Here is a 23,637-nt window from a genome sequence, read left to right on the forward strand (position 1 = left end):
AGTGACAGGTGGAGAGTGTTCAAGAGAGGCATCTGCTCTCTGGCAGCCCAGGGCTGCAGGGACATTTCACGGTGAAAATGAAGGGGCACATTAACAGCTGCCATAAAGTTTATGCTCATGGAAGGGGCACAGTAACTTGGAAGCATGACATATAATTTGAAGAATGCAGCTATGTGAGTTAAATCTAAAACACCCTCCACAGGCTCACCTTTGAATGCTTGCTTTTAGATGGTGATGCTGTTCTGGGAGGTGGAGGAAGCTTTAGGACAGCAGATCTAGCTACCACAAGTGGGTCATTCAGGCCTTGAAGGCAATACCTGCTTTGGGTTTTGGGTGGAGTACACACACACTCTCTCTCTCTGCTTCCTGAGCTCGAAGATATAACCTGCTCCCTGTAGTGGGTAGCCGTTCCAGCTTTGACCTGGAAGTGCCACCCCCTTTGAGGCTTCGGTAACTGTCATGCCTACAAGGCGGGGCCGAGACAGGACCCCTGAAGACCCGAGATCGGGATGAGCCAGCTCTCTTGGTTCCTGGATCCTGAACGCTGGAGGTAGACCAAGCAGAGTTCTCCAGAGAACACTGCTGGACTGTGCTACACCTTTCCCAGACCCTGTAACCTATCCCTTCACTTGTAAGTTACCCCACAAAATAAACCTCCCTTTTAACTATGTGGAGTTGCCTTAATATTTAAACCAATAGCTCTCACTACCACAGAGAGAGCTCTGACAATCGTCATGCTTTTTCTGCTATGATGGACTCGTCCTCTGACCTGGGAAGCAAGGTAATTGCTTCTGATGGGTATTTTGTCAGTGATGGGGAAAGCAACATACCACCACCAGACAGGACCAGTAGTAAGACACTACATACACTCAACAAACCCTTTGTTACCAAGCTATGTGTAAAACGTGAAAGTCCAATAAGCATAAAACGTGCATTTCCAAATGCTTTCTAATGACACATTTATTTAGGTTTTTTTTCCTTATGTGTGCGGAGGAGGTCAGAGGACAACTTGAAGGAGTCAGTTCTCTTCTTCCACCCTGTAGGAACTCAGGCTGTCAGGCTTGGTGGCGGGTGCCTTTACTATTGAGCCATTGAGCTGGCTCCATCAAAAAAATTTTTTTATGACACAGGGGAAACGTTCAGAAGATGTCTTGTGAAATAGAGGTGAAAAACTTTTTAAATGATGTATTATAAAATATAAATATATGTATCAATTATGCATTTATGTTTTTTAGAAAAAGTTAAAAAATTTTAACCAAACTGTGCTTGTTTTTCGAGTGATTTTTCTTCTTTAGGGAAAAACTGATAGGAGGGGGTACATGGTTATGTCCCCCTTCTGTAATTTTGCAGAGATAAAATAAACTTGTACTAGCTGGGGATGGTGGCGTACACCTTAATTCCAGCACTTGGGAGGCAGAGGCAGGTGGATCTCTGTGAGTTTGAGGCCAGCCTGGTCTACAGAGCGAGATCCAGAACAGCTAAAGCTATATAGGAAAATCTTGTCTTGAAATACCAAAAGAAAAAAAAAAAGAAAAAGAAAAAAAGCAAGAAAAAAAGAGCTTGTATTATTTTTATTAATGAAAAAAAAATCCCCAAATTTACTCTTTAAAAAGAAAACAAATAAATAAAAATATGGCCAAATCATTGCTTTTTTTTACACTTAGAACACAGACAGCTAGGGTTTGCTTTTAATTAATAACACAGAGGTTCAGGCCTGAGCCCATCGTTAGGATGGAACACAGGCCGACAGAATATGAAGCAGACGAAGAACTACCTACGAAACCTATGGAGTAAATGCAACAGCAAGAGATTGAAAAGCCAAACCAGGCCGTTAGTGGTGTGTCTGCAAATCCCACACTTGACTCTAGGTGGTGCTCACCTCCAGAATGTCTTGAGAACTGTCCCCAGCATTTTATTTCTATGATGACACAGAATATAGAAGCAAGCCTGGGAGTGGGTGGGGCATCCAATACACTTTAAATTACTTAGAATTTGTTCTATTAGTCCCAAGTTAGAAATTAGAGATTGCTTAAAAAAAACTTTACAAAATTATTTTAGTGTGTGTGTGTGTGTGTGTGTGTGTGTGTGTGTGTGTGTGTGTTCACCTGCACACATAGGTGCCCGAGGAGGTTGGCGGCATTAGATCCCCTGGATCTGGAGTTACAGGTAGTTTTGAGCCACACAATGGGCTGCGGATTACACTGTAGTCCTCTGGAAGAATAGTATGCGCTCTTATCCCCTGAGCCACTTCGCTAGCCCAATTCAAGAACCCTGTTTCAGCAGGTTCAATGGCAGCCCTTCATTCCGGACCCTTACTTGCTCCTCACTTTGAAGACGGGCTTGGTTTGGTCTTGCTTTCCAATGGGGATCAGTATCTCTTAGGCACTTGATTTGCATAGTTGTACAAACAGAATCCTCTAAGAGCCTCTAACTTAGGGGTTAAGATACCTCAAGGCCAGGAAGCCAGACAGTCTGTGACTTATTCAAGGTCTTAAGTTGGACTGGGTCACGACAACATAAGCTACACTTTCAGAGAACCCTCCATCACTCCATACGTGCCTCTTTACCATGGGCTCATGATTTAAAAAAAAAAGTTTGTCATGATAATCAGAAAATGTGCATTTAAGGACAATTAATAATTAATTTTCAAAAGAAATAACTCTAATCTGGTAGAACAGAATGGAACAGCTATATTTCAAAAGGGTGGGGAATCTAGTGACGGTTTGTGACATGATGTTCCAAGCTGATCCCAAAGACGCCAAGGATGCCTTTGAACTTTTGACCCTCCTGTTTCCAGCTCCCAAGCTGAGATTATAAGCATGCACATGCTGGGGTGGAACCCTGGGCTTTGTGAATGCTAGGTAAGCACTTTACCAACTAAGCTGCATCCCCAGCCCATGACAGATTTTTTTTTTTTTTAACTTCTAAACTCTTTAAAAGCAGTGGTTCCCACCTTCCTAATGCTGTGACCCAGTTTCTCATATTGTGGTGACCCCAACCATAAAATTATTTTTGTTGTTACTTCTGAATTGTAATTTTGCTACTGTTATGGCTTATAATGTAAATATCTGATGTTCAGATATCTGATTGTGACCCCTGTGAAAGGGTCATTTGACCCCCTATAGTTTGAGAACTACTGTTTAACCAGACAGACAAAAACAAAAACAAACAAAACAACAACAACAACAACAACAAAACAAAGAAAAAGATGCAAGCTACAAAACTCAGTTTTGAGTTTCTAAGATAAAAAACAAAATTGCCATGTGCCTGTAAGGTTGTATGTTTTATTTTCTCTTTCAAAGTTTTGTGAGATATGTAACCCCTACCTACTCAGCTACCTCTGAATGAGAAACTGAGGCCAGATCACTTAGACAGCAGAGCCTGGCCTAGAATCCAGGTGTCCAGACTTCAAATGTGCACCTGCTGCTACCTGCCCCTTCCTCAGTGAAGAGAAATCTTTCTCTAGCTTCACTGGACAGTTTCACATGAGAAAGGAAGTCAGCGTTGCTATGTAAACCTAGAGGTAAATGAAGAGCAGAAATAAAGCCTATCTTCCTCACCAGAATCTCCAAGGAGATTCAAAGTATCAAATAGCCAATAACATCAAGACAGACTAAAGGGCTGGGCAGTGGCAGCACATGCCTTCAAGCCCAGCACTAGGGAGGCAGCGGTAGGCAGATCTCTGAATTCAAGGTCAGCCTGGTCTACAGAGCGAGTTTCAGGACAGCCAGGGCTACACAGAGAAACCCTGTCTCAAAAACACACACACACACACACACACACACACACACACACACACACACACACACACACACAGATAGACTGATGGGAGCCTTTTACTATGAGTGCTACAGGCAGGAAACTGGCACCTAACAAGACCTGGAGGAACTGTCTGTGTGTTCTAAGACTAAGACATGGAAGGCCTGTGTCTGAGGCAGGAGAAGAGGATAAAGGAGGTCCCTTATCTGCTTCACACAGATTTCTCATTTGTCTTCCACTTAGGGCTTTGAGGACCATGGAAGAGAGGAATCAGGAAAAAAGAAGTTTGCGATTGTCTGGTTAAAATGCTCATTTGCTGGAGCTGTGAACATGGGCACTGAACCACTGTGTACTCGCTTAACAAGCACCAAGTTGAGGATTAACAAGGCACATGGTACAATGTGACATCAGAATCTGGAGTGGGACTGGGACAGCTTTCCTGGTGTTTTCCTTTCTCATTCCCAGTCACTCCAGTCAGCCATCCCTATGCCACAATATCAAGCCACCGCTTCCCTCCACTGGGAAGGCAGAGAGCACTTTACTAGCTTCCTTGGCGCAGGCCGGGTTTACCAGACTGTAGGAAGTCATCTCTGAGCAGTGCCCTAAGAATCCAAGGTGTGTACTCTAAGTCTGGGTGCCCCCAGTACACAGGCCTCTTCTTGGTGCCTGAGCTGAGAGCCAGCACCATGTTGTGTGGCCTGTCTCATCCCTAAGGCAGGGCTCTGTGTCGTTTACTATTGTACTCTTCACTGCTTCCCGTAATTCTTGGCAGCTAGCTGCCTTCACGAGCTCCTCTGTTCTTTCTCCCAACTCGACCTACTTTCTGGTCCATTTCCTGTTCTCTTTCAGATTCCTTTATCATTGTCTGAGATTGGGAAGAGTCTAATACTCCAGAGAAAAATGAGTAGGAGGAGGAAGTGAAGGAAATGGATCTGAACAGAATTCTGTGGCTCCACAGAGTTAAAGGAAGGAAAGTAACTAAAGTGACGAAGTCACTGATGGGACAATGGGTTCTGGTAGTTCAGAAACTCGGTCCAAATTACTTGTGAGAAATAAAGTTCTAAACGCCTTGAAAATGGCTTAACTGACTGCTTTCACACCAAGGGAGACAGGTGAGAATGCAGCAAACTGCCATTTGAGCTCCTGGCAGGCTACTGGAGGGAAAAAGGAACGAAACTGACTCGGATGTGGCCCGGTGGTATGTGACAGCCAACTCTTCCCACTGTACCAGGTTCCCTTCGCCTGTGCCATGCTTGCCCAGCAAGAGGACACCGCCAGTGTCTTCCAATAGCGCCAGCCTCTTCTGCTTCTCTCGCAGGAATAGCTAAGCATCCAGGTAGTACCCAAGAATATCTCAAATGGCTCCCACTTGTGACCAAACACCAAGCAAGACACCTAATGCAGGTAGCACAGTTAGAGGATGAGCAAGGCTCAATGTCTGTTCTCAAAGAGCTCAGGGCTCTCTAAATGGCTGTGCATGGATGTGGACCAGCGACACACAGAACCATGTGAAGAAGCTACAGGCAGAGAGAAAAGAGCAAAAATCCTAGTGATACCCAGGCTGGGGCTGACTATACCAGGTGGGCAAGACAGATGGAGAGAAGAGCAAGTATGAAGGTTGAGGGGCAGGAGAGAAGTGTGACAAGTCATCAGGTTAATGAATGCTTGAACTTCAAACCATTGCACTATCATTTTCAAAGTACTTACGCGACATAATCCTGCTCATCTTCTGCCTGAAAGTGGTATGTTCTATTATCTAAAATACAAAAAAATGCAAAAACACAAACTAAGAACTGAGTATTATTTTTTAATACCATTATGTATCAGCAACTTAACAATTCACTTTACTAACAGTATTTTCCTTAAGAACAAAGGACTAAAATAAATGATCACAAATACCAAGCAAACAGTAGGCATTTTTTTTTTTTTTTTTTTTGAGGCAGTCTTTCTCTGTACAGCACAGGCCGGTCTTGACTTTTCTCTGCTGACTTAGTCTCATGTGTGCTGAGACTACAGGCATGAATGAATAAGCACACCTGGCTGAGATGCCTCTTTGAAAGACAAATTGAGAAGGGGACAAGTCCTATCTGACCCAGAGGAGTTTCAGTGGCAAATTGGCACAAGTCCGTACTTCTGTCCAGAAAGGATTCCCCTTCCCCCCTGACGTTCCAACTGCAGCAGGAAAGCTGCACTCTTGGCCCTGAATGGGATGCTCTCCAGCTGAATCAGGATCCATGGGAGGCTGGCTTAACCTCTGCCTTCCAAGAGGGCCTGACAGATACAGTGGATGGGGAAGTTCATTTTAAAAACTCAGGATTGTACTAGTGCTTCAACATACTTAACTTCAGCAACACAGACCACTTCCTTATGTGACTGCTCCAGGCAGGCACTCCCACTCGGCACCCTTAGAGAGCAAGGTGCACTTCTGAGTGCCTTCCTTACTGCTGGGTGATCTGGCCCAACTCACCCAGCTTTTTCTTCTATAAAATGAGAAAACCGATGACCTTTTTTTGAGAATTAGCAATATTATACACAATGACATGTGATAGATTTAGACACTCAATAACTGATGCCACTAACAACCAAGTCATATGGTGATTACCATCAATAATCCAAGTAATCATGGAAATCATAGGGAATCGGAATTGCTCAGAGGTGCTGCAGGTACTTGGCCTCCCCCTGAAGAGCCTCACAAATGATTCAATCAATCATAGGAGCTCGACAGAGAACATCAAGGGCAGGACTATGTGTCTGTGCTTCTGTGTAGGTTATCTGGCTCCCAGTCTGCCATGTTTAAGTTTAAGTTGGTGTTGCAGTGTTTCAGGAGAGAACAGAGTGGCTCTGGTTTTGAGGTGCTGGGAATGGGACTGAGCATGTGCCGTCAAGTGCTCACTCCCCCCTTAGCTGTATATCCCCAGCTGAGTCTCGCTGTTGTGGAGAAGGAGTCCCCTCAGCTGCACAGTGGGGTCAGTAAGCTCAGGCTAGCAAACCAGTACCTCAGGCCAACCCCTGCACACAGGGAACATAGGATACAGGCAGAGAGCGGGTGGCTGGTCTTGCTCCCTCATCCAGGAGGAAAGCAGAGTGCCATGCAGTGAGGAAGTGAGGGGTGTGGCGACAATTCAATGAGTTTCAAAGTCACTGTTTGGAAGCAAGGGAGCTGATTTTTCCTTGAAGAGCCCGATTTTTGCAAGGATGTAATGGACAAATCAGACATGTGGCGACGGTGGTGGGCCTGCATCCCTGAATCTACACCAGTGCTTCTCAACCAACAGGTGCACGCTGCATCTCCTAGAACCTCAGTGTCTGCGCTTCACACCAACACAGGTAGCTTTGCAGCTCAATGAGTGACATGGTGATATAATTAGAAAACTTGTCTGAGGGAACATTAGAAACAGTTCAATGCATAAGCCTAGAGTCTTACTTTTTTTTTTTTCTGAGACAGGGTCTCACTATGTAACCCTGGCTGGCCTGGACCTGACAGGTAGAAAACAGGCTGGCCTCCAGTTCATTAAACTCTACCTCCCCCTGCCTAAAGTATGCACCACCACACCTAGCCATCCATTGACATTCTAAACACCATCACACAGGCCCCAGCGAGGCTTTCACGGTGCAAACTAAGAGACCTGAGGTGGTGCTAACCTTTAGATTCAGAGTTTGAGAAGCTGAGGCAGGATTGTTTGAGTTCAAGGTTAGCTTAGGAGACAAAGTAAGATTCTCCCTCAAACAAGGAAGTGTGCCAACAAAAAGGTTCCTTCCATGGGTCTCCCTAAACAAGCTGGGGGTTAACTCTGAGGAAGCCCATTTTGAGAAATTTTGATGCTTAAACACCCAGACCTGTAGCTGTCAGAGCCACAGTAACCAAACAGGTTTTAAAAAGCGGGACTCACGTGATATCAGGTCAAATGACTTCTTGTCCTCTGCATTTGGTTTCACCTGGCAGGTGAGAAGGTTTAACTTCGCAGGCTGCCTGTTGGACTGCAAAAGGGAAAACAGAGGTCACACATGCAGCACCCCCCTCAGTCCTCAGTGCAGCATGTGTTGTTTAGAATGCCTGCTCGGCGACAGGAGGACACGATTTTAGCAAGGAAGAAAACAGACATCCGAGGTCACCGCAATGAAACACCAGACCTTTAAGTTTCTGCCCTCACATACGAGCTGGCAGGCAGTCTTTACAGACCCCGTTAGAATCCTGACCTCACGAAGGAGGGAAAAACAAATTAGTTAACCTACTCAATGTCTCTTAACCATATACAAGCTTTCTGGAGGTTAACCAGAATGGAATCAAGAACAGTACCCCTCACTTCTAGTAAAGACTGGGCAGAACCCATGAAAACAGAGTTTTCTAGAACTTGGACATCCTCAGGCATATAGATATGTCTAAACCCATGTCTTATGGTGAACTATCATTGACATGCATTTCATTCATTAATACATGATGACCCCTGCAATCAGTTACCCCAACACTGACATCCCAGGCATTTGTGAATACTGGTTGCAATACAAAAATTGCAAAATATCCAAAACACAAGGTCATTACCACCTGCAGACATTGTGTAATGGGCCCTAATATCTGAAGAGAGCAAAAACATGGTAAAGATTTAGAATACTTATTAGTAAATTCGCAGTCACCATTTAAAATAGACCCTCTAAGTAGCTAGAGAGTAACTTAGTGGGTATTATACAATCTTTCTGGCTCCCTGCTTGCACTTGCCTAGGCAGGCCCCCTGCTTTCTGCAGATACAACTAAAGAGAGAATTGTCAAGAGTGTCAAAAATGTACGTCAGCATGAGAAGTCTGTGGAACTTTCTGGTCAGACCTGCATGCCTACTTCATGACAGTCATGTCTTCGAAAGCACCCCAACTATTGCTCAGGAATTTCGTTTTTTTAAAAGGATCGGAGGCGGCAGAGAGGTCACACCGACAACCACTCAAGAGATCTAAGCAACAGGGATGATGGTGAGCAAGAAGTTTCAACACACACTGCATCATCTTCCCTAAGCAACGGGCCCTCGAAAACAAGCTGCTCATTATCTCCCTGTGTGCCTCCCAAAGGGGAGGCAGGAGGTATACCCCTGGGAGTGCTTAGACAGACCGGAGTTTTGGCTTGCTAACTGCCTACAAACTGGGTCTTATCTGCTGTTAGTCCTACATCTCATCTTTCTGGATGTGGACAGTGTTACCTCTTTCCTGTATGAATGACTGGGACACAGGGCAACCTGGGAAGGCTAATGGTGAGCCTTAGGATATTATGTTCTGCTTGGAATCTGAGCTTAAGGAGGGCTGTAGAAAAGCTTAGGGGAAATCAAGAAATGATTAAAGGGATGGGAAATGGAAACTCTGAAGATGGGTTAAAGGCATCAGTCACAGTCCAGAAGAAGGATGTGGGTGACCTTACCTCTGTCTGTGAGCACATAAAGGTTGTCATTGGGAAGGCTGGCCAGCTGTTTTCCATTTGTACAAATGAAAAGAAATGCACTCAAACCATGGAAGATTTGGGCCAGACATAAGGAAGAACTTCCTAAGCTTAAATTGATTAGGTATAATAAAAGGTTTCAGGCTTCCTTTAAAAAAAAAAAAAACTTTTAAACCAATGTTTAGGATTCTTAAGTAGAGAAATCTGTTTTTTAAAGTTTAAGATGCATTATACAGTATTCATATTGCATGTGGCAGAAAGCTAACGCAGTAATTTCTTCTTTCTAAATCTAGTATTTCTAGATGCTTTTTACCATCAGATACATCTAGCAATTGAGTTCAGTATCAGCAGCACACAGGCAGGTCAAACAGTAAGACCTACTTCTCAGTGCTAAGCACTCACGAGTTCAGAGTATCTGCTGGACAGCTTCTGATTATGGGCTTCACACGGTTTATCCACAATTCCATTAGCAGTGACACTTGGGTGTTCATCCCACACAACTGTCAAGTCTTTCTTGCCACATCAACATGCACCTCGAGTGACAGGGGTACGTCTTGCCAATGCCTCCCATCTATTACCTCAGGCTGAGCTGCAGTAAGGTGTAACAAAGCAGCGAATACACCTAATGTTGAGTGGAGAAACACCAGAAAAGGCCTTGGGAGTAGGGGGAGGGAATGTTCTACGCAAGTCCAAAGAGCATATAGTAGAAGCACAGAAATCACTACAGTAATGATGGTAATTCCAGATGTTTGTATAACTTAGAAAATGTCAAAAACACTTTCTTGACATTTAGGCTAAATTATAGGTATAGTGATGAAAAGAAGACATAATCTTTCCAGAGATTAAAATCAGAGCAAAACTAAACAACTTGGCCTGGTTGCATCGTGGTGGGACAATTCAGGAAGTGCCCCTACTCCTCCAGGTCTTACTTTCCGGTGTCTAGAGGTCCTGGTTCTGAACCGATCTTCCCCTCACACATGCTGCTCTCTGGCTCTCATCACTCTATTTGTCGCTTGTCTTTCTTTCTATGAATGGCAGGCTATTTGCTCACCAAAGTATGCCATGTATACAGCAAGCACTCAAATATCAATCAAATGACTACATTCCAGGAACCTCACATGTACCTCTTGTACTCCCTAAGAAATGCTTTTGGTTTCTTTTACTAGATGAAGTGAGGGAGGAAGAGAGATGTTAACTACCATTCCTGAGATGCTCTTCCTCTTCTCCATTGTGCAGGTCAGTGTGGAAAGTCAGAAATGATGGCAGACCTTGGGGAACAGCTGGATATCTGATTCTCATCCAAATTCCTAATTCATATTGATGAAAAGAGACACTTTAGGACTGAAATAGTTTCTCACTCAGTTGATAGTTACTCCAGCCTCTTCTAAGTCTTTAAGCCCACGTGCAAAGCGCTGTGGTCCACCAGCTCTAGGAGAAGCTGACTTTACCAAGAGCACACCTGCTGCTCAGGGGTGCTGGGTCTGAATCTTGGGGTGTGCAACAAGTACTCAGATTAAGTGAGGGGCACCTTGCAGTGAGGATCCAGGTAATGCTGAGTGTGTACAAGCCAGATGAGTTGGGGGGGGGGGGATGAAGAGCAGCAGGTACAAAGGCCTGGGGCATAAAGGGCAACAGGTGACATGAGGTTATGCTGGGCAGAAAGGACTGGTCTGGGACCTTAAGGGATCTACACCCTGGGAGTTCCAGCATGCTACTACTGAAGGAAGATATTCAGAGCAGTGGCCATGCAGAGCTGCACTCAAGTGGATGGTAGAGGCTGAGGGTAACTCAGATGAGCAAGGATAAGCATCGAGTTAAGGGCCTGGCAGAGGCCAGAGACGCCGGATACAGCTGACAGAGATTTCAAGTGCATGACTCAAATATCAGCTTTCCATCTAGGCCCTGGATGATGAGTGGGGGCAAGGCTTGGTGCTCCTGAGGTTCTCTTAAGCAGGAAGGACCTCACTCAAGAGCTCCTGCCAAATGCAGCTGCCATACCGGTCAGGACTGAAGACTTTACAGCTTGGTGCTCCCACTCAGTGCTCCCACACTCCCAGGCTTAGTCTTTTACAGATTTTACCTTTCGTTAAAGTCATACAAAGTCACCGAAGAAAAGCTAGGAGACACTGCAAAGGAACTGGACCCTGTTATTATACCCACTGCTATTACTCTGATTTTTAATAAGATTTCACCGAAGAGCCTGCTTATTTTTAAACACGCATTGGTTCAACCTGTATATATTGTTTCGAGGCAGCCCCGTGTGCACCACGGTGCTGTTTGGGATGGAGCTACAGAGTTACCGGCACGGGCCTACTTCTCCATCAGCAGAACACAGTTGCCGAGATTGCTGTTCAGAAATGAAACTACATCCCCAATCATCCTGCTGAACCGCTCTGCATCACAGACAAGACGAGAACATAATTAATTGCTTTGGAAATGAGCCGGACCCCCACCAGGCTGAGGTAAAAATAAAATAAATCTCTTTGTGCTTCCTAAGGCAGTGCTTGGAAACAGAGACGCGTGGACTGTTAATCACTTCGGAATTTTCATTCAGTGTTAGATGCCTACCGTCTCCAGGGGAACATAAGTACTTGACATGCGCTCAGTAACAGCGATAAACCCCTGGCCAGAAATCAGGTCCATGCCAAACACCTGCCACTGAGAGAGAACGACCAGCACAATTTCAGCAGATGAAAACTACTGGCCTTTGAAAGGTGTTTTGGTTTGGGGGCAAGATAAAACTTTTCTTTATGACCTCTCAAATTGCAGGCATCTGCTCATCTAGTTCTTGCGGTAACTCCATGCGTTAGGCATGCAGGAGAAAACGCAGGCATGACCTGGTGGTCAGCCTTACTTAGAAGCATAGTACACTATGCATCTAAGTAAGAGGCATGGCACACCATGTTCCTGAGCATTCCCAGAAGTCAGAAACACTGACTTCTGAAGCATTGTGAGCAGCCATCGACTGGCCCATGTATGAGTCTGCACTCTCCATGTTTCCCTTTATGTGCTTCTTCTGCATAGAGACCTTGGTGGGATGAGTGCTCACTGTCCAATCGGAGGCCACGTGCTAACCAATCAGTTCATAGGCTTCCACTACGTACGTGGCAGCTCACAAGCAGTAAAGCAGACGCTGTTCTCTGAAACTGTCTCCTGAGGGGTTCTTCTCGGTGCCTTTTACTGACAGACCCATAGGCAGTGTGATTTTGTGGGGAGATACCCCAGTAACGTCAGCATAGGTTCTTACTGTTCCTAAACCCAGTTCACAGGAAAGGAAATCAGGGGTCAGGAAGATGAGGCACACTGACCTCGCTTTTACAGAAAGACACAAAGCAGAGCACAGACCCCATCTTCTCCCACTTACTACACTGCCTCCTGGCCAAGGTCAGACTCAGAAAGCTTGCCCACCGTCCTCAGTGCTTCTCCTTTTCTGGTTCTTTCTGCCCTTCAAGAGCCAGCTCTTTCATTTCCCCTTCACATCCTGCCGTCCGTCTGCTGAGAAATGTCACCTTTCTTAACATGTTTCAGATCCTGAATTGCCGCTGTGGTCATAACCAAGCCCCATCCCTTCAGTGGTTCTTCCCACACCAGGAAGAAAAACTGGCTAGCAGTTCCTCATTCTGCCTGTACTTGTCCACTCTGGAGGTCCTGACTTTCCCAGCTACGGAAACCACTGGGCTCATTTCCATCGGGCAGGGGGATACGTTAAGAAGAAATACTTAAAGGAGGCATTTTCTGTCTTTCTTCTTCTTAAGATTTTTTGAGACAGGTTTTCTCTGTGTAGTCCCGACTGTCCTGGAACTCACTCTGTAGCCAAGGCTGGCCTCAAACTCAAGAGATTACCTGCCTCTGCTTCCCAAGTACTGGGATTAAAGGTGTGTGCCATCACAACTGTCTAGTAAGAAACAATTTTTAATTAACATTTCCTGTGTAACTACAGTAGCCATTTCAATCCATGTCTTCTTACCCATCAATTTATAAAACTCCACACCTTCCACTCATAGTATTTGTATGAAATGTATTAATTTGATGATGAAACATTTGAGCTATGGTTATTATTATTATTACTTTTAAAGGAGACTCTCACTACATTATATCCACAGAGTGGGCAGGGAGTGACTGAGTCCAGGATGTCTGGTGGGTTCCTGCTACTCTCATACACCAAGGCAGAGGCAGGCTGCAGACAGAGTAAGGACATCATCATGTCAAGAGTGTGGTGTCCTGTGCCAGCAGAGTTTTACATAAATGTATTCATTGAACTCCTAACAGACATTCACCATGTCCTAGTTTGCTCCCTGGGGCTCCCGGGGGCACCCTCACTAAAAACATCTGAAGAGGAACATGTTCATTTAGCTTACACTTCCTGATCACAGCTCATCACTAGGGAGGTCAGGGCAGGAACTCAAGCAGGAGCAGAGGCAGGAACCACAGAGAAATGCCGCTTACTGGCTTTTCATGGCTTGCTCAGCTTGCCTTCTTATAAAACTCAGGCCACCTGCCCAGGGATGGCACTGCCCAAAGTGGTCTCGGCCTTCCCGCACCAATCACTAATCGAGAAGCCGTCCCGTAGACACGCGCCCAGGCCAATCTGATGGAGTCAATTCCTCAACCGAAGTTCTCTCTTCTCAAGTGACTAGACTGTGTCAAGTGGACAAAAATGAATCAGCACGCTACATGGGCCACACCACTGTTGCCTGCTCGGCTGATGAGGAAACTGAGGCACAAAAGTCAATGACTTTGCTGTAAGGTCTCAGCTGGAGACGGCAGAACATTGGCTGAAAACTGATTTCGACACCAGCTGCTCCACACCTTCAAAGTTGTAAACCCTGGACTTTCTGTCTCTTTGGGCTCATGAATCTCATCTATTGTAACAAGTGGGCTTCACGTGACAAGGTTTCCTCTCCTCGATTTCCCTAGACCACTAGAAGCAAACAGTGATGTGTTCCTATCCGACCTCCAAGTCACAGTATAAAGATCACAAGGCCACAAGCGGGGGTGGGAGGTGGGTGGGTCGGGGTCTGGTGGGGTTTTGATCTGCACCCCTTTTACATGTTAATCCTTCAGTTTCAGTCCCACTCCCACTTTATGAAATGAGTCCCTTGTAGTATTCTCTTCCAATCTCTGTTGAACAGGAAAGCAGGAGAGTAATCTGGAAGGTTCTCAAATCCAAGGCAGTACTAACACTGTGGCAACCTTGCTATTCCAGAGGATCTGTCAAAAGATTATCAAAGTCAAGACTGACACGCTTGCTGTTCTCTGGAAACCGATGGACAGAGGCTACAAAACACCTGGCTGCAATGGAGCCACACGCTGGGAGCCACACATTGAGACTCATGCAGCCTGGGACATTTGGAGTGATGCAGAAATGAACTCATACACGTGCTCATACGGTGCAAGGTGTGCAGTCCGATGGACAAGCCCTCCCGAGACACAGGGAGGCCCCCAGACCTGGACCGAGTCTATGCCCAGACATGTATGAACAGAAGCAGGAGCAAGGTTCTCAGCCCCCACGAGCTCATTTTCTCAAAACGGAGAGGGAAAGCAATGTCCTCTTGACTGTGACAGTGGACTCAGGCAATGTGTGACAGGAGTCTATTGCTCCACTTACAACCGGAAGGCAGCACAGATTCCTGAATCCAACTTCTTGGGTTCAAATCTAGCACTTACTGATTATGTGGCTTCCAGACATCTTCCCTTTAAAATGGGGAAAATAGCTACTTGAAGGTGTTACGAAAGGTTAATAGGCAAAAGTTATGTGAAGTGTCTAGCATGTAAAGGCTCATTTCAGTCCATGTTATTACTATAATAAGGTACCTGAGGGCAGGTCCCTTAAAAAGGAAAGATTATTTAGTCAACACTTTTGAAGGCCGAAAGTCGAAAGGTGCAGTTCTCTGGCTGGTCACGTCATGGCAGATGACATCACATCAGGGTACACATTAGAGGGACAGGACAAAGGGTGAGATAAAAGGGTCAGAGAGTAGCTTGGGGATCAGGTTTTCTCTTCCTAACAACTCTCTCTTGCAGGAACCAGCCTGGGGTTCTACGAAAACTACATTAATACACAACATAAGCAAACTTTCACAAGGACCCACCACCCCAACACTGCCACCTTGGGAAACAAAACTTCCCCAAATGATTCAAATCATATCAAAACCTTGGCAGTGCTCAAAAAGGTCAGCCATGATTTTCACGATGACTGGTGATTTCCCACATAGCTACTGTGGTAAGGTCTTTTGTGTTGAATAAATTAAACTGATGCAGATAATGTGTAACCTTGAGATTCAAATAGTAAAAGGAAAGAACTTGTCACCGGGATTCAAAACAGTCAAGATCTCAGCTGGATGTATTAAGAAAGATCCTGTAGAGTGTCAGCAGAAAGCTCCCTAAGTCTGCTCTTACAGAGCTTGAATTCCAGAAGCCCTCCAATAAACGTGCCATGTGGAGAGGCCTCCGAAAAGGTACTTCACGGTAACCCTGACCCTGCAGACAGTGCTGCTTCTTCCAGTGTCTAAGGGATGCTATCAGTGTGTTCGCTCCTCCATTTCTTTCCTTCGCACAACTGTGAAGAAGGTCCACCACCAGTGCCTCCAGACGCACAGGTGCATCTTGAATCGGATCAGACAAAGCAGTTCTGCCCTTCTGTCGAAAGGAAAAAGGGAGGGGCTGGAGAGATGGCTTAGCAGTTAAGAGTACTTGTTGCTCATGCAGAGGACCTCGATTCGGTTGCCAGATCACAACCACCCGTGACTCCAGTTCAAGGAGATCCAAAACCCACTTTCTGATCTCTGTGGGTACGAGGCACATGCGCACATACACACATGAAGGTAACACTCCTAAACATAAAATAAATAAATCTCAAAAAAAGAGAGAAAGAAGCGGGGAGGTACAAGTGCAGCATGGTGAAGGGCACTGCCTCGCGCCGGAGGAGGAGAGCCAGAATGAAGGATTCAAGTGGACAAGAAAGCCATACAAATAGGAAATTAAAGTGCTACAGGATCAAGAAGGAGCAGCATGTAGTTACTTTGATGGCTGCCTCTTTTTGTTATCCGGGAGCTGTACGTGGTGACAGTGCTCCAAGAATCCTCCTTAAACCTGAGAACTATCCATGGCAGCTCTGGAAGCTGCTTTACAGGGTGTCTAGGCTGGGGATTTTGGAGTAAGCTTCCCACTCTGTGGAAATTGGCTGCTCACTTGGCTGTAGCATGACGTGCTCAGCTCTGACTAGGTGAGGTAACTCCCCTTCATTTTCTATCACAGCATCCTGCTGGCTTCTACAGCACTTGTCCTCGGTTTACTCTGAGCTCCGGGAGAACAGGGACCCTTTTAATCACTGCACTACATGTAGAGCAATGCTGTAGTGCAGTGATTAAGATTATAACTAGCCAGTGCCTGACTCAGAAAAAAATCGACAGAACACTTTAATGAGGAAATTATGCACCTGAAAAACTAAAAAGGCTCCAAAAAATAAATTAATTCCTCCAAGTTTTATAGCTTGTTCAGGGTTTAGCCTGAGTCCAACAGGGTACCAGCCAAGTTTGTCCCCCTAGAATTTATGGTGCTGCTTTCTAATTTGTGGGGAAGAAAGGAAATCAATTCTCTTCTCCCAAGGACAAGGGGGCAATGGAAGCAGAGGGGAGTCCAGAACAGGCTGAAAAAGTGCCACGAAGGCCGGTCACAGAAACAAGTTCTGAAGTCCACCACACTGAAGGCGTCAATCCCCCTGCAGGCCTTTCTGTGCTTCCTCCGTGTACTGTCGGTGCATGTGGCAGAGCCCTGGCTGGGGAATGCTGTCTCTAGAGTTCTGGACAGGCCTGAAAGACAGCCCTCTGTGGGAACCGTCTACCGATGCACAAAGTCTAAGGACAGGAGGGAGATACCCAATTCTTCCTTCAGTGAAGTGCCCCGGGGGGAAAGAACTACTGCCAAAGCCCAGCAGCAGGCAGAAATTTAACTTCTGTGGGTAAAAAGCTATGCCTCAAACTGACTTTGCAAAGTATGCCTAGGAGGCAAGGGAGCAGCAGCGGCACGGGATTCCTGTAAACTACAGTTTAACACCACGGAGGCAGCACGGTGGTGGGAAGATCAAAGAGCGCATCGACAGCAGCTGACATTTACTGCGCACTACCCCTGCCCCACACCCTGTCCTGATTACTCATCATCAATGAACTCGTTTAATCTTTACAACCGCCTACGAACCACTGTCACAAGAGATGCAATGTCGGGGAGGGGATTCAGCCACAAGGTCCAGCTCCGTGGTTGGAGATGGTGGAGTCCCACCTCAGATCACCGAGATGATAGTACCCACCAAGTTTAAGGAATGCTCACTGCCATCCAGGCTCAGTCAACTGCCCAGCCCTGCCAGGACATGTGACAGGTGAGGGTGGGGGAAGACGCAAACACACTTGGAGGAGCTGAAGCTCATTTAATTGCAGCTGGATTCACGGGCTGCAACTCTTCTCTCCTTGTCATCTGCAGTGTTTTGTGGGCCTCCTGCATGTGTTCTAGCAATGAGGAATCCTCTACACCAAGCCATACTCATCTCTCCCTCAGCTGCAAACAATGAGCCTCCAAACAGCACCGTGAGCTGAGGTCAACATGGGCTATAACAAGGCGTTCACACAGAGGAAAATAAGATGCATTCACTGCTCACTGACTATATTTACTGAACACTTCCCGTATGCAAACCACAGTGCTAGCTGCTGGGAATCCAAAGATGAGCAAATGTGGCGCCTTCCTGCTTCTCACCTCTTGCCTAGTGAGAACGGAAGATAACGGCTCCTGTCCTGTGGGCACCTTGAGGACTAAGTGAGGCCTCACTGGACAGGTTCTGGCTCTTCTTTGAGCCCAGGTGAGCAGGTGCACTGTCTGTGTCCCTCACCTCTGCAGAACCCCTGTGAATTCTTTGCCCGGGAAACTATTGGTTTTGGTTTTCGCCCAAATCCTATGTGATCAATGGCGTCTTTCTGTGGGGGGCAGGAATGTGGTGCAGTTGCTGCAGAAATGTCTGGACTACAGAGAGAAAGTGGGAAACATGGTAACAACTTGATGGGAAGGATGGAGAATGAGGGACAGGCCTCATTTCTCCTTTACCGCTGAGCTCCTTGTCAGCAGACTTCAGCAAGGCCACCGAGGAGCCCGCAGTAACAACAGTACCCTGTTACCCTCAAAGCACGCCCACCCCTTAGTTCTCTTCATCCTCCTGGTATTTTTGAGCTGAACACTATTCTCAAGGTCACAGAGTAAACAGAAAACTGGGATTCAGATCCAATCTGACAGATGTCACTGTCTACTCTCTTAGCTACCAAACAGTGTGGCCAATGTGTTATTTGTTGTTAATTAGAACACATGGAAACAGTTGGCTTAGACACGGGACTGTCTTTTGGCAGGAAACAGAAAGAAGGGGAGAGAACCGAGTTTCCAACTTTAGCAAACTGTCCAAGGTCAAATAACTAAGCAAGCAACGCACAGATGCCCTCATCACCCACACGGTCTCCCACCAGGAAGCCCCTCTATAGCAGCAAATAGAGCACAGGAGAGCCATTGTGTAACTCATCAAGTGTCTCCTGAGGTGGTGAGGACAGGAAGAGCTCTCCAGTAGCAGGTACAGGAAGAGTATGTAAAATCAACCTTTCACAAATGCTAAGAATTATGCACTCTAGTATACACATGTGATGGTGTGTGGACTAGGAGTGTGTCCAAACGATCTAATTTTCTACCTCTGTAGCTCTGATGCCTAGGTCAGCACATGGAGGATGGTAGAATGAAGGCCAAAAAGGTTAATAGCAGTTGGACACTGTATTAGCTACTTTCCTTGTTTCTGTGACAGAATATGTGACTCAAAGAACCTTAGGGGAAAAAGGATTTATTTTGGCTCCTAAGTTAAGGAGAAACAGTCGATCATGGCAGGGAGGCATGGCAGTGGGAATGTAAGGCGCGCGGAAGGGGGCGGGATACTGTGCTGGTTTGAACGTAATTGACCCCCATAAGCTCATGGGGAATGGTACTAGTAGGAGGTGTGGCCTTCTTGCAATAGGTGTGACCTTGTTGGAGGAAGTGTGTCACTGTAGCGGTGGGTGGGCTTTGAGGTCTCATATATGCTCAAGACACGCCCAGTGTCCCAGACCACTTCCTGTTGCCCGAGGGTCAAGATGTAGAACTCTCAGCTCCTTCTCCAGTACCATGTCTGCCTGCACACTGCTTTGCTTCCCACCATGATGATAATCAACTGAACCTCTGAACTGTAAGCCACCCAATTAAATGTTTTCCTTTATAGGAGTTTCCGGGTCATGGCATCTCTTCACAGCAACAGAAACCCTAACTAAGACACACTGGCTCCCTTGACTTCCTCATTTCTTCTTTTCATTCACTCTGGGATCCCTGCCTATATGATGGTATCACCCACGCTTAGGGTGGGCATTTCTTCCTCAGTTGAACCTCTACCTCTCTAGGAACACATTCACAGGTGTTTTCTAGGTGCTTCTAAATCCACTCATGTTGACAATGAAGTTTAACATTAGAAAAAAACTCAAAGTGACGACTAACTGATCCAAGGATTTCAAGCAGCAGATAGGTGGGCTGGTCACAACAGGCATGACATTAAAAAACTGACCAAGGTTGTCTGAGGGGAGCCTAAGGGAAATCACACAATTCTGCAGGGGTAAGGACAGAGATGATGTAACTGCTTAAATTCCACAAAGGACAGCAATCTTTAAGAAGCATGCAATAATCTTAAAAGAGTGTGCTAGGAACCTTCTGTACGGCAAGACAGAGAGGACCAGTATCCAGTGTGAAGACTCACAAAGATAACAGGTTCTGCAGAGTGAGCCTAGCAGGGCCAAGTCCCACAGACCTACATTGGTTTTCCCACTCTGCCGGTTAGCAGCCAAGTTACAGCTCTCCTGGTGCCCCAGTTTCCTCATCTATGACATTAAAGTTAGGACACCATGGGCTATGGGGGATGATCGAGTGAAATAATATTCTATGGAGGAGTTATACTTCTTTTAGTTCTCAACTGTAGTGAACTAGAAATATAGTGCACACCCACCCCTCATCTATAAACTAGCAATGGAATGCACACCCACCCCTCATCTATAAACTAGCAATGGAATGCACACCTACCCCTCATTTTGACTATCGTATCTGCAATTGACTGCATATCTTAGCTTGTCAGGGACGTCACTTAACCCAGGATTACTGAAAAAAAATTTTTTTTCAAGTTTTGGTGCCTGTCATAGATCTTGCTCTGTAGACCAGGCTGGCCTCGAACTCACAGAGATCCTCTTGCCTCTGCCTCCCGAGTGCTGGGATTAAAGATGTGTACCACTACCCCCCCCATTATTGAAATTTAATTCAGTTTTTTTCCCCCTCCAAGCAGAAGTTACTGGGTTAAGTTGTACACATATTTTCAAAACTCTTGGTATATACTTGTAATTTTCATTCCTATATGATACATTTCCCATTATAGCTTTTATTCTCTTTGAAAATTTAAAAGATTTTTTTTTTCAGTTTAAAAGGGCCAAACTAGGCCGGGCGGTGGTGGCGCACGCCTTTAATCCCAGCACTCGGGAGGCAGAGCCAGGCGGATCTCTGTGAGTTTGAGGCCAGCCTGGGCTACCAAGTGAGTCCCAGGAAAGGCGCAAAGCTACACTGAGAAACCCTGTCTCGAAAAAACCAAAAAAAAAAAAAAAAAAAAAAAAGGGGCCAAACTAGAAATGCCCTGTTTTATTGTCCACTCTAGCAACATGTTTGAAGATTTTACAGGCATTATTTTTTTCTATACTACTTTTTCAAGCAAAGAAAACCCTCTATTATCTTTGTAGTTCACAGGCTTTTCTGGGTAACAACCAATTCTATTTTCCTCAAAGTAAGATTGTAAAGGCAAACCCTACTTGATGTAGGCTGAAAGAGGGAAAAGCAACAAGAAACAGACAAAACCCAAAACATTTCTGCCGGAGATGTAGAGCCAGGCAGGCCACCATGGGACAAGGGAAACCAATAATTCTGAAGGATCACTGCTGTGGGATGTCTTTCTGTATGCTATGAATATATGTTGCTCTGATTGGTTAATAAATGAAGCTGTATTGGCCTATGGCAAGGCAGCTTAGAGGCAGGCAGGAAATACAAGCAGATAGACAGGAAGAGGAAAGGCAGAGGTGGGGAAGACATCATCCCAGTGTCCAGGGAGCAGCATGTAATGGCACACAGGTAAAGCAACGGAACACGTGGTGACATATAGATTAATAGAAATTAGCTGAGTTGAGTTATAAGTGCTAGCTAGCAAGAAAACTGAGCCATAGGCCATCGACTGGCAATTCATAATTGATATAAGCTTCTGTGTGTTTACTTGGGTCTGAGCGACTGCAGGACCAGGCAGGACACAGGAAAACTTCTAGCTACAGATGATTCTGAATGACATGGTCCAGATTCACAAAGCAGAGCTATTTCATCTGTGCTGGCTAATTTTATGTCAGCTTATACAAGCTGGAGTCATCTGAGAGGAGAGAATTCCAGCTGAGAAAATGACTCCGTAAGAATGGGCTGTAGGCAGGTCTGTAGGGTATTAATCAGTGATGGGGCAGGGCCCAGACCATTGTGGGTGGGGCCACTCCTGGGTTGGTAGTCCTGAGTTCTATAAGAAAACAGGTTGAGCAAGCCATGTGGAGCAAGCTGGTGAGCAGCAGCACCCCTCCATGGCCTCTGTATCAGCTCCTGTACCCCAGATTTCTGCCTTGTTTGAGTTCCTGCCTTTACTTCCTTGTGACATAGAACCATAAGCAAAATAAGCCCTCTCCTCCCCAAGTTGCTTTTGGTCCTGGTGTTTCATCACAGCAATAGTAAAAATGTCAAAAGTTCATGCTTGTTACATCAGCTCATTCAGCCTCTAGCTGAGGAGGCCAGAAAGCATGAGGACAGGCAGGGGAAGTCTTGCATACACTTACAGTTGCATGAGAGATGGTCAGGATCCCATTCTTTACCGCACACTTCCTTCTCTGCCACACCTTCCGGATCCTAGGAAGCAAGTCAAACAGAACTCGGTATGACATACGATTCACTGTGGGATGTGCAATCATCTGGCAGGGGGCAAAACAGCAATTATGAAGAGCTGTCCCCAGATAAAACCAGCTTCCTTCCTCAAACCACACAAGACAGCAAATCCTGGATGCCTGTTATACCAGGTGGAAAGAAATTCAGATAGGCAGGCATGTACAGAGATGCCCACGGTAGAACAGTTTTTGACAGTGAAAATGGAAAAGAGAAGAGAGTCTAGTAGCAGAAGGAATATATTTATTATAGTTACTACACAGAGTTTCCCTCTCTGCGAAGGGGGCCAGAGTTCTACTACGAGATAGAGCTAGTAAGGATTCTTAACCACACCCGTGAATCTTTCCTAAGAGGCTCTGCTAGTAGATTACTTCCTTAATTAATAAATAATGGAGTTTTAAAAAAATCAAGACATCTACTATGCAAGGAAGAGTCAGAGGCTGCATCAGGACACAGAGAAAAGATGTTTGCATGGTATCCTTTTAGGGACACTAGAGTCCTAGAGAAATCTCTTTGATTCTTCTGGGAAATTAAACTGTGTTAAAACCATTCACAAATAGATGTGACACACTTGGAAAATTTTGATCTGATGGAAGTAAAGGATAAGAAAATCCAAACAGCTATTAACACAATTTCACAAAGCCCTAGGCATAGTCATAAGGCTGGACATGGGTAGACCTGCATACATGCATACACATGCAATACAGCTACACTACTTGGGACCACAGCGATCAGGCCCACAGGAACAAGAACCCCACCCTAGGCAAGGAAAGGAAAGGAGTCAGGCCTTTTGTTGCCATAAAATTAACAGCACCAGAAGGTGTTCTAGGCCTATCAGACAGTATTCTGTTGTGCCTCCTCGCGTTTCTTAAGTCAGTCTTATAAGAAGACTGCCAGAAAACCAATTGAAACCATTGGGTTCATGTATGTATTTAACTACTAGAAGTAGTTTGCTCCAAAGCATGCTGCACAGAGGGAATGGAAAACCTATAGCATTGGATCAGATGTAAATGGAACATATGCACAAAACGCTGGTCCAAGGGAAGAAGAACCTTTAACTGAGAAACTGTCATCAAATTACGGCCAAATGACAAACTTCCTTTTCCAAGTACTGACTAGGGTCATGTCTGACCAGAAGAGGCATCTGTCAGTCATACCTGCATTTGGTATATGTCATCAGCTCTGTGCAAGTGGTCTTGCAACTCATCTTACCCTCATAGGAGACGACTAAGATCATCAGTAAGGCACTCCTTGTCTAGCCAACTCCACTCACATCCCTCTCGACCAATGACAAACTGCTAACCTGGAGGGACCATTTCTACTAGGATCGTTTATTTTACTTAAACTTTATTCATTAGCTCTTCTTATTCACATAGGTTAAGGAAACACAATAGAAAACAAAATTCCCATACTTTCATGCA

At 45.5% G+C, this 23,637-nt stretch overlaps 1 protein-coding gene across 11 annotated transcripts in view; it reads right to left on the reverse strand.

The window, feature by feature from the left end:
- Asap1 (ArfGAP with SH3 domain, ankyrin repeat and PH domain 1) overlaps nucleotides 1-23,637 on the reverse strand; it is a 311,987-nt gene that overhangs the window by 49,327 nt on the left and 239,023 nt on the right. For all 11 annotated transcript variants that reach the window (XM_028876034.2, XM_028876031.2, XM_028876033.2 and 8 more), the window contains 3 exons: nucleotides 22,114-22,183; nucleotides 7,650-7,737; nucleotides 5,467-5,515 (listed from right to left, as the gene is read on the reverse strand). In XM_028876034.2, coding sequence (XP_028731867.1) covers nucleotides 5,467-5,515; nucleotides 7,650-7,737; nucleotides 22,114-22,183 — 207 coding nt within the window. The remainder of the gene's footprint in view (nucleotides 1-5,466; nucleotides 5,516-7,649; nucleotides 7,738-22,113; nucleotides 22,184-23,637) is intronic.

Source organism: Peromyscus leucopus, chromosome 20 (genome assembly GCF_004664715.2).
Source record: "Peromyscus leucopus breed LL Stock chromosome 20, UCI_PerLeu_2.1, whole genome shotgun sequence".
Classification (NCBI taxonomy): Eukaryota; Metazoa; Chordata; class Mammalia; order Rodentia; family Cricetidae; genus Peromyscus; species Peromyscus leucopus.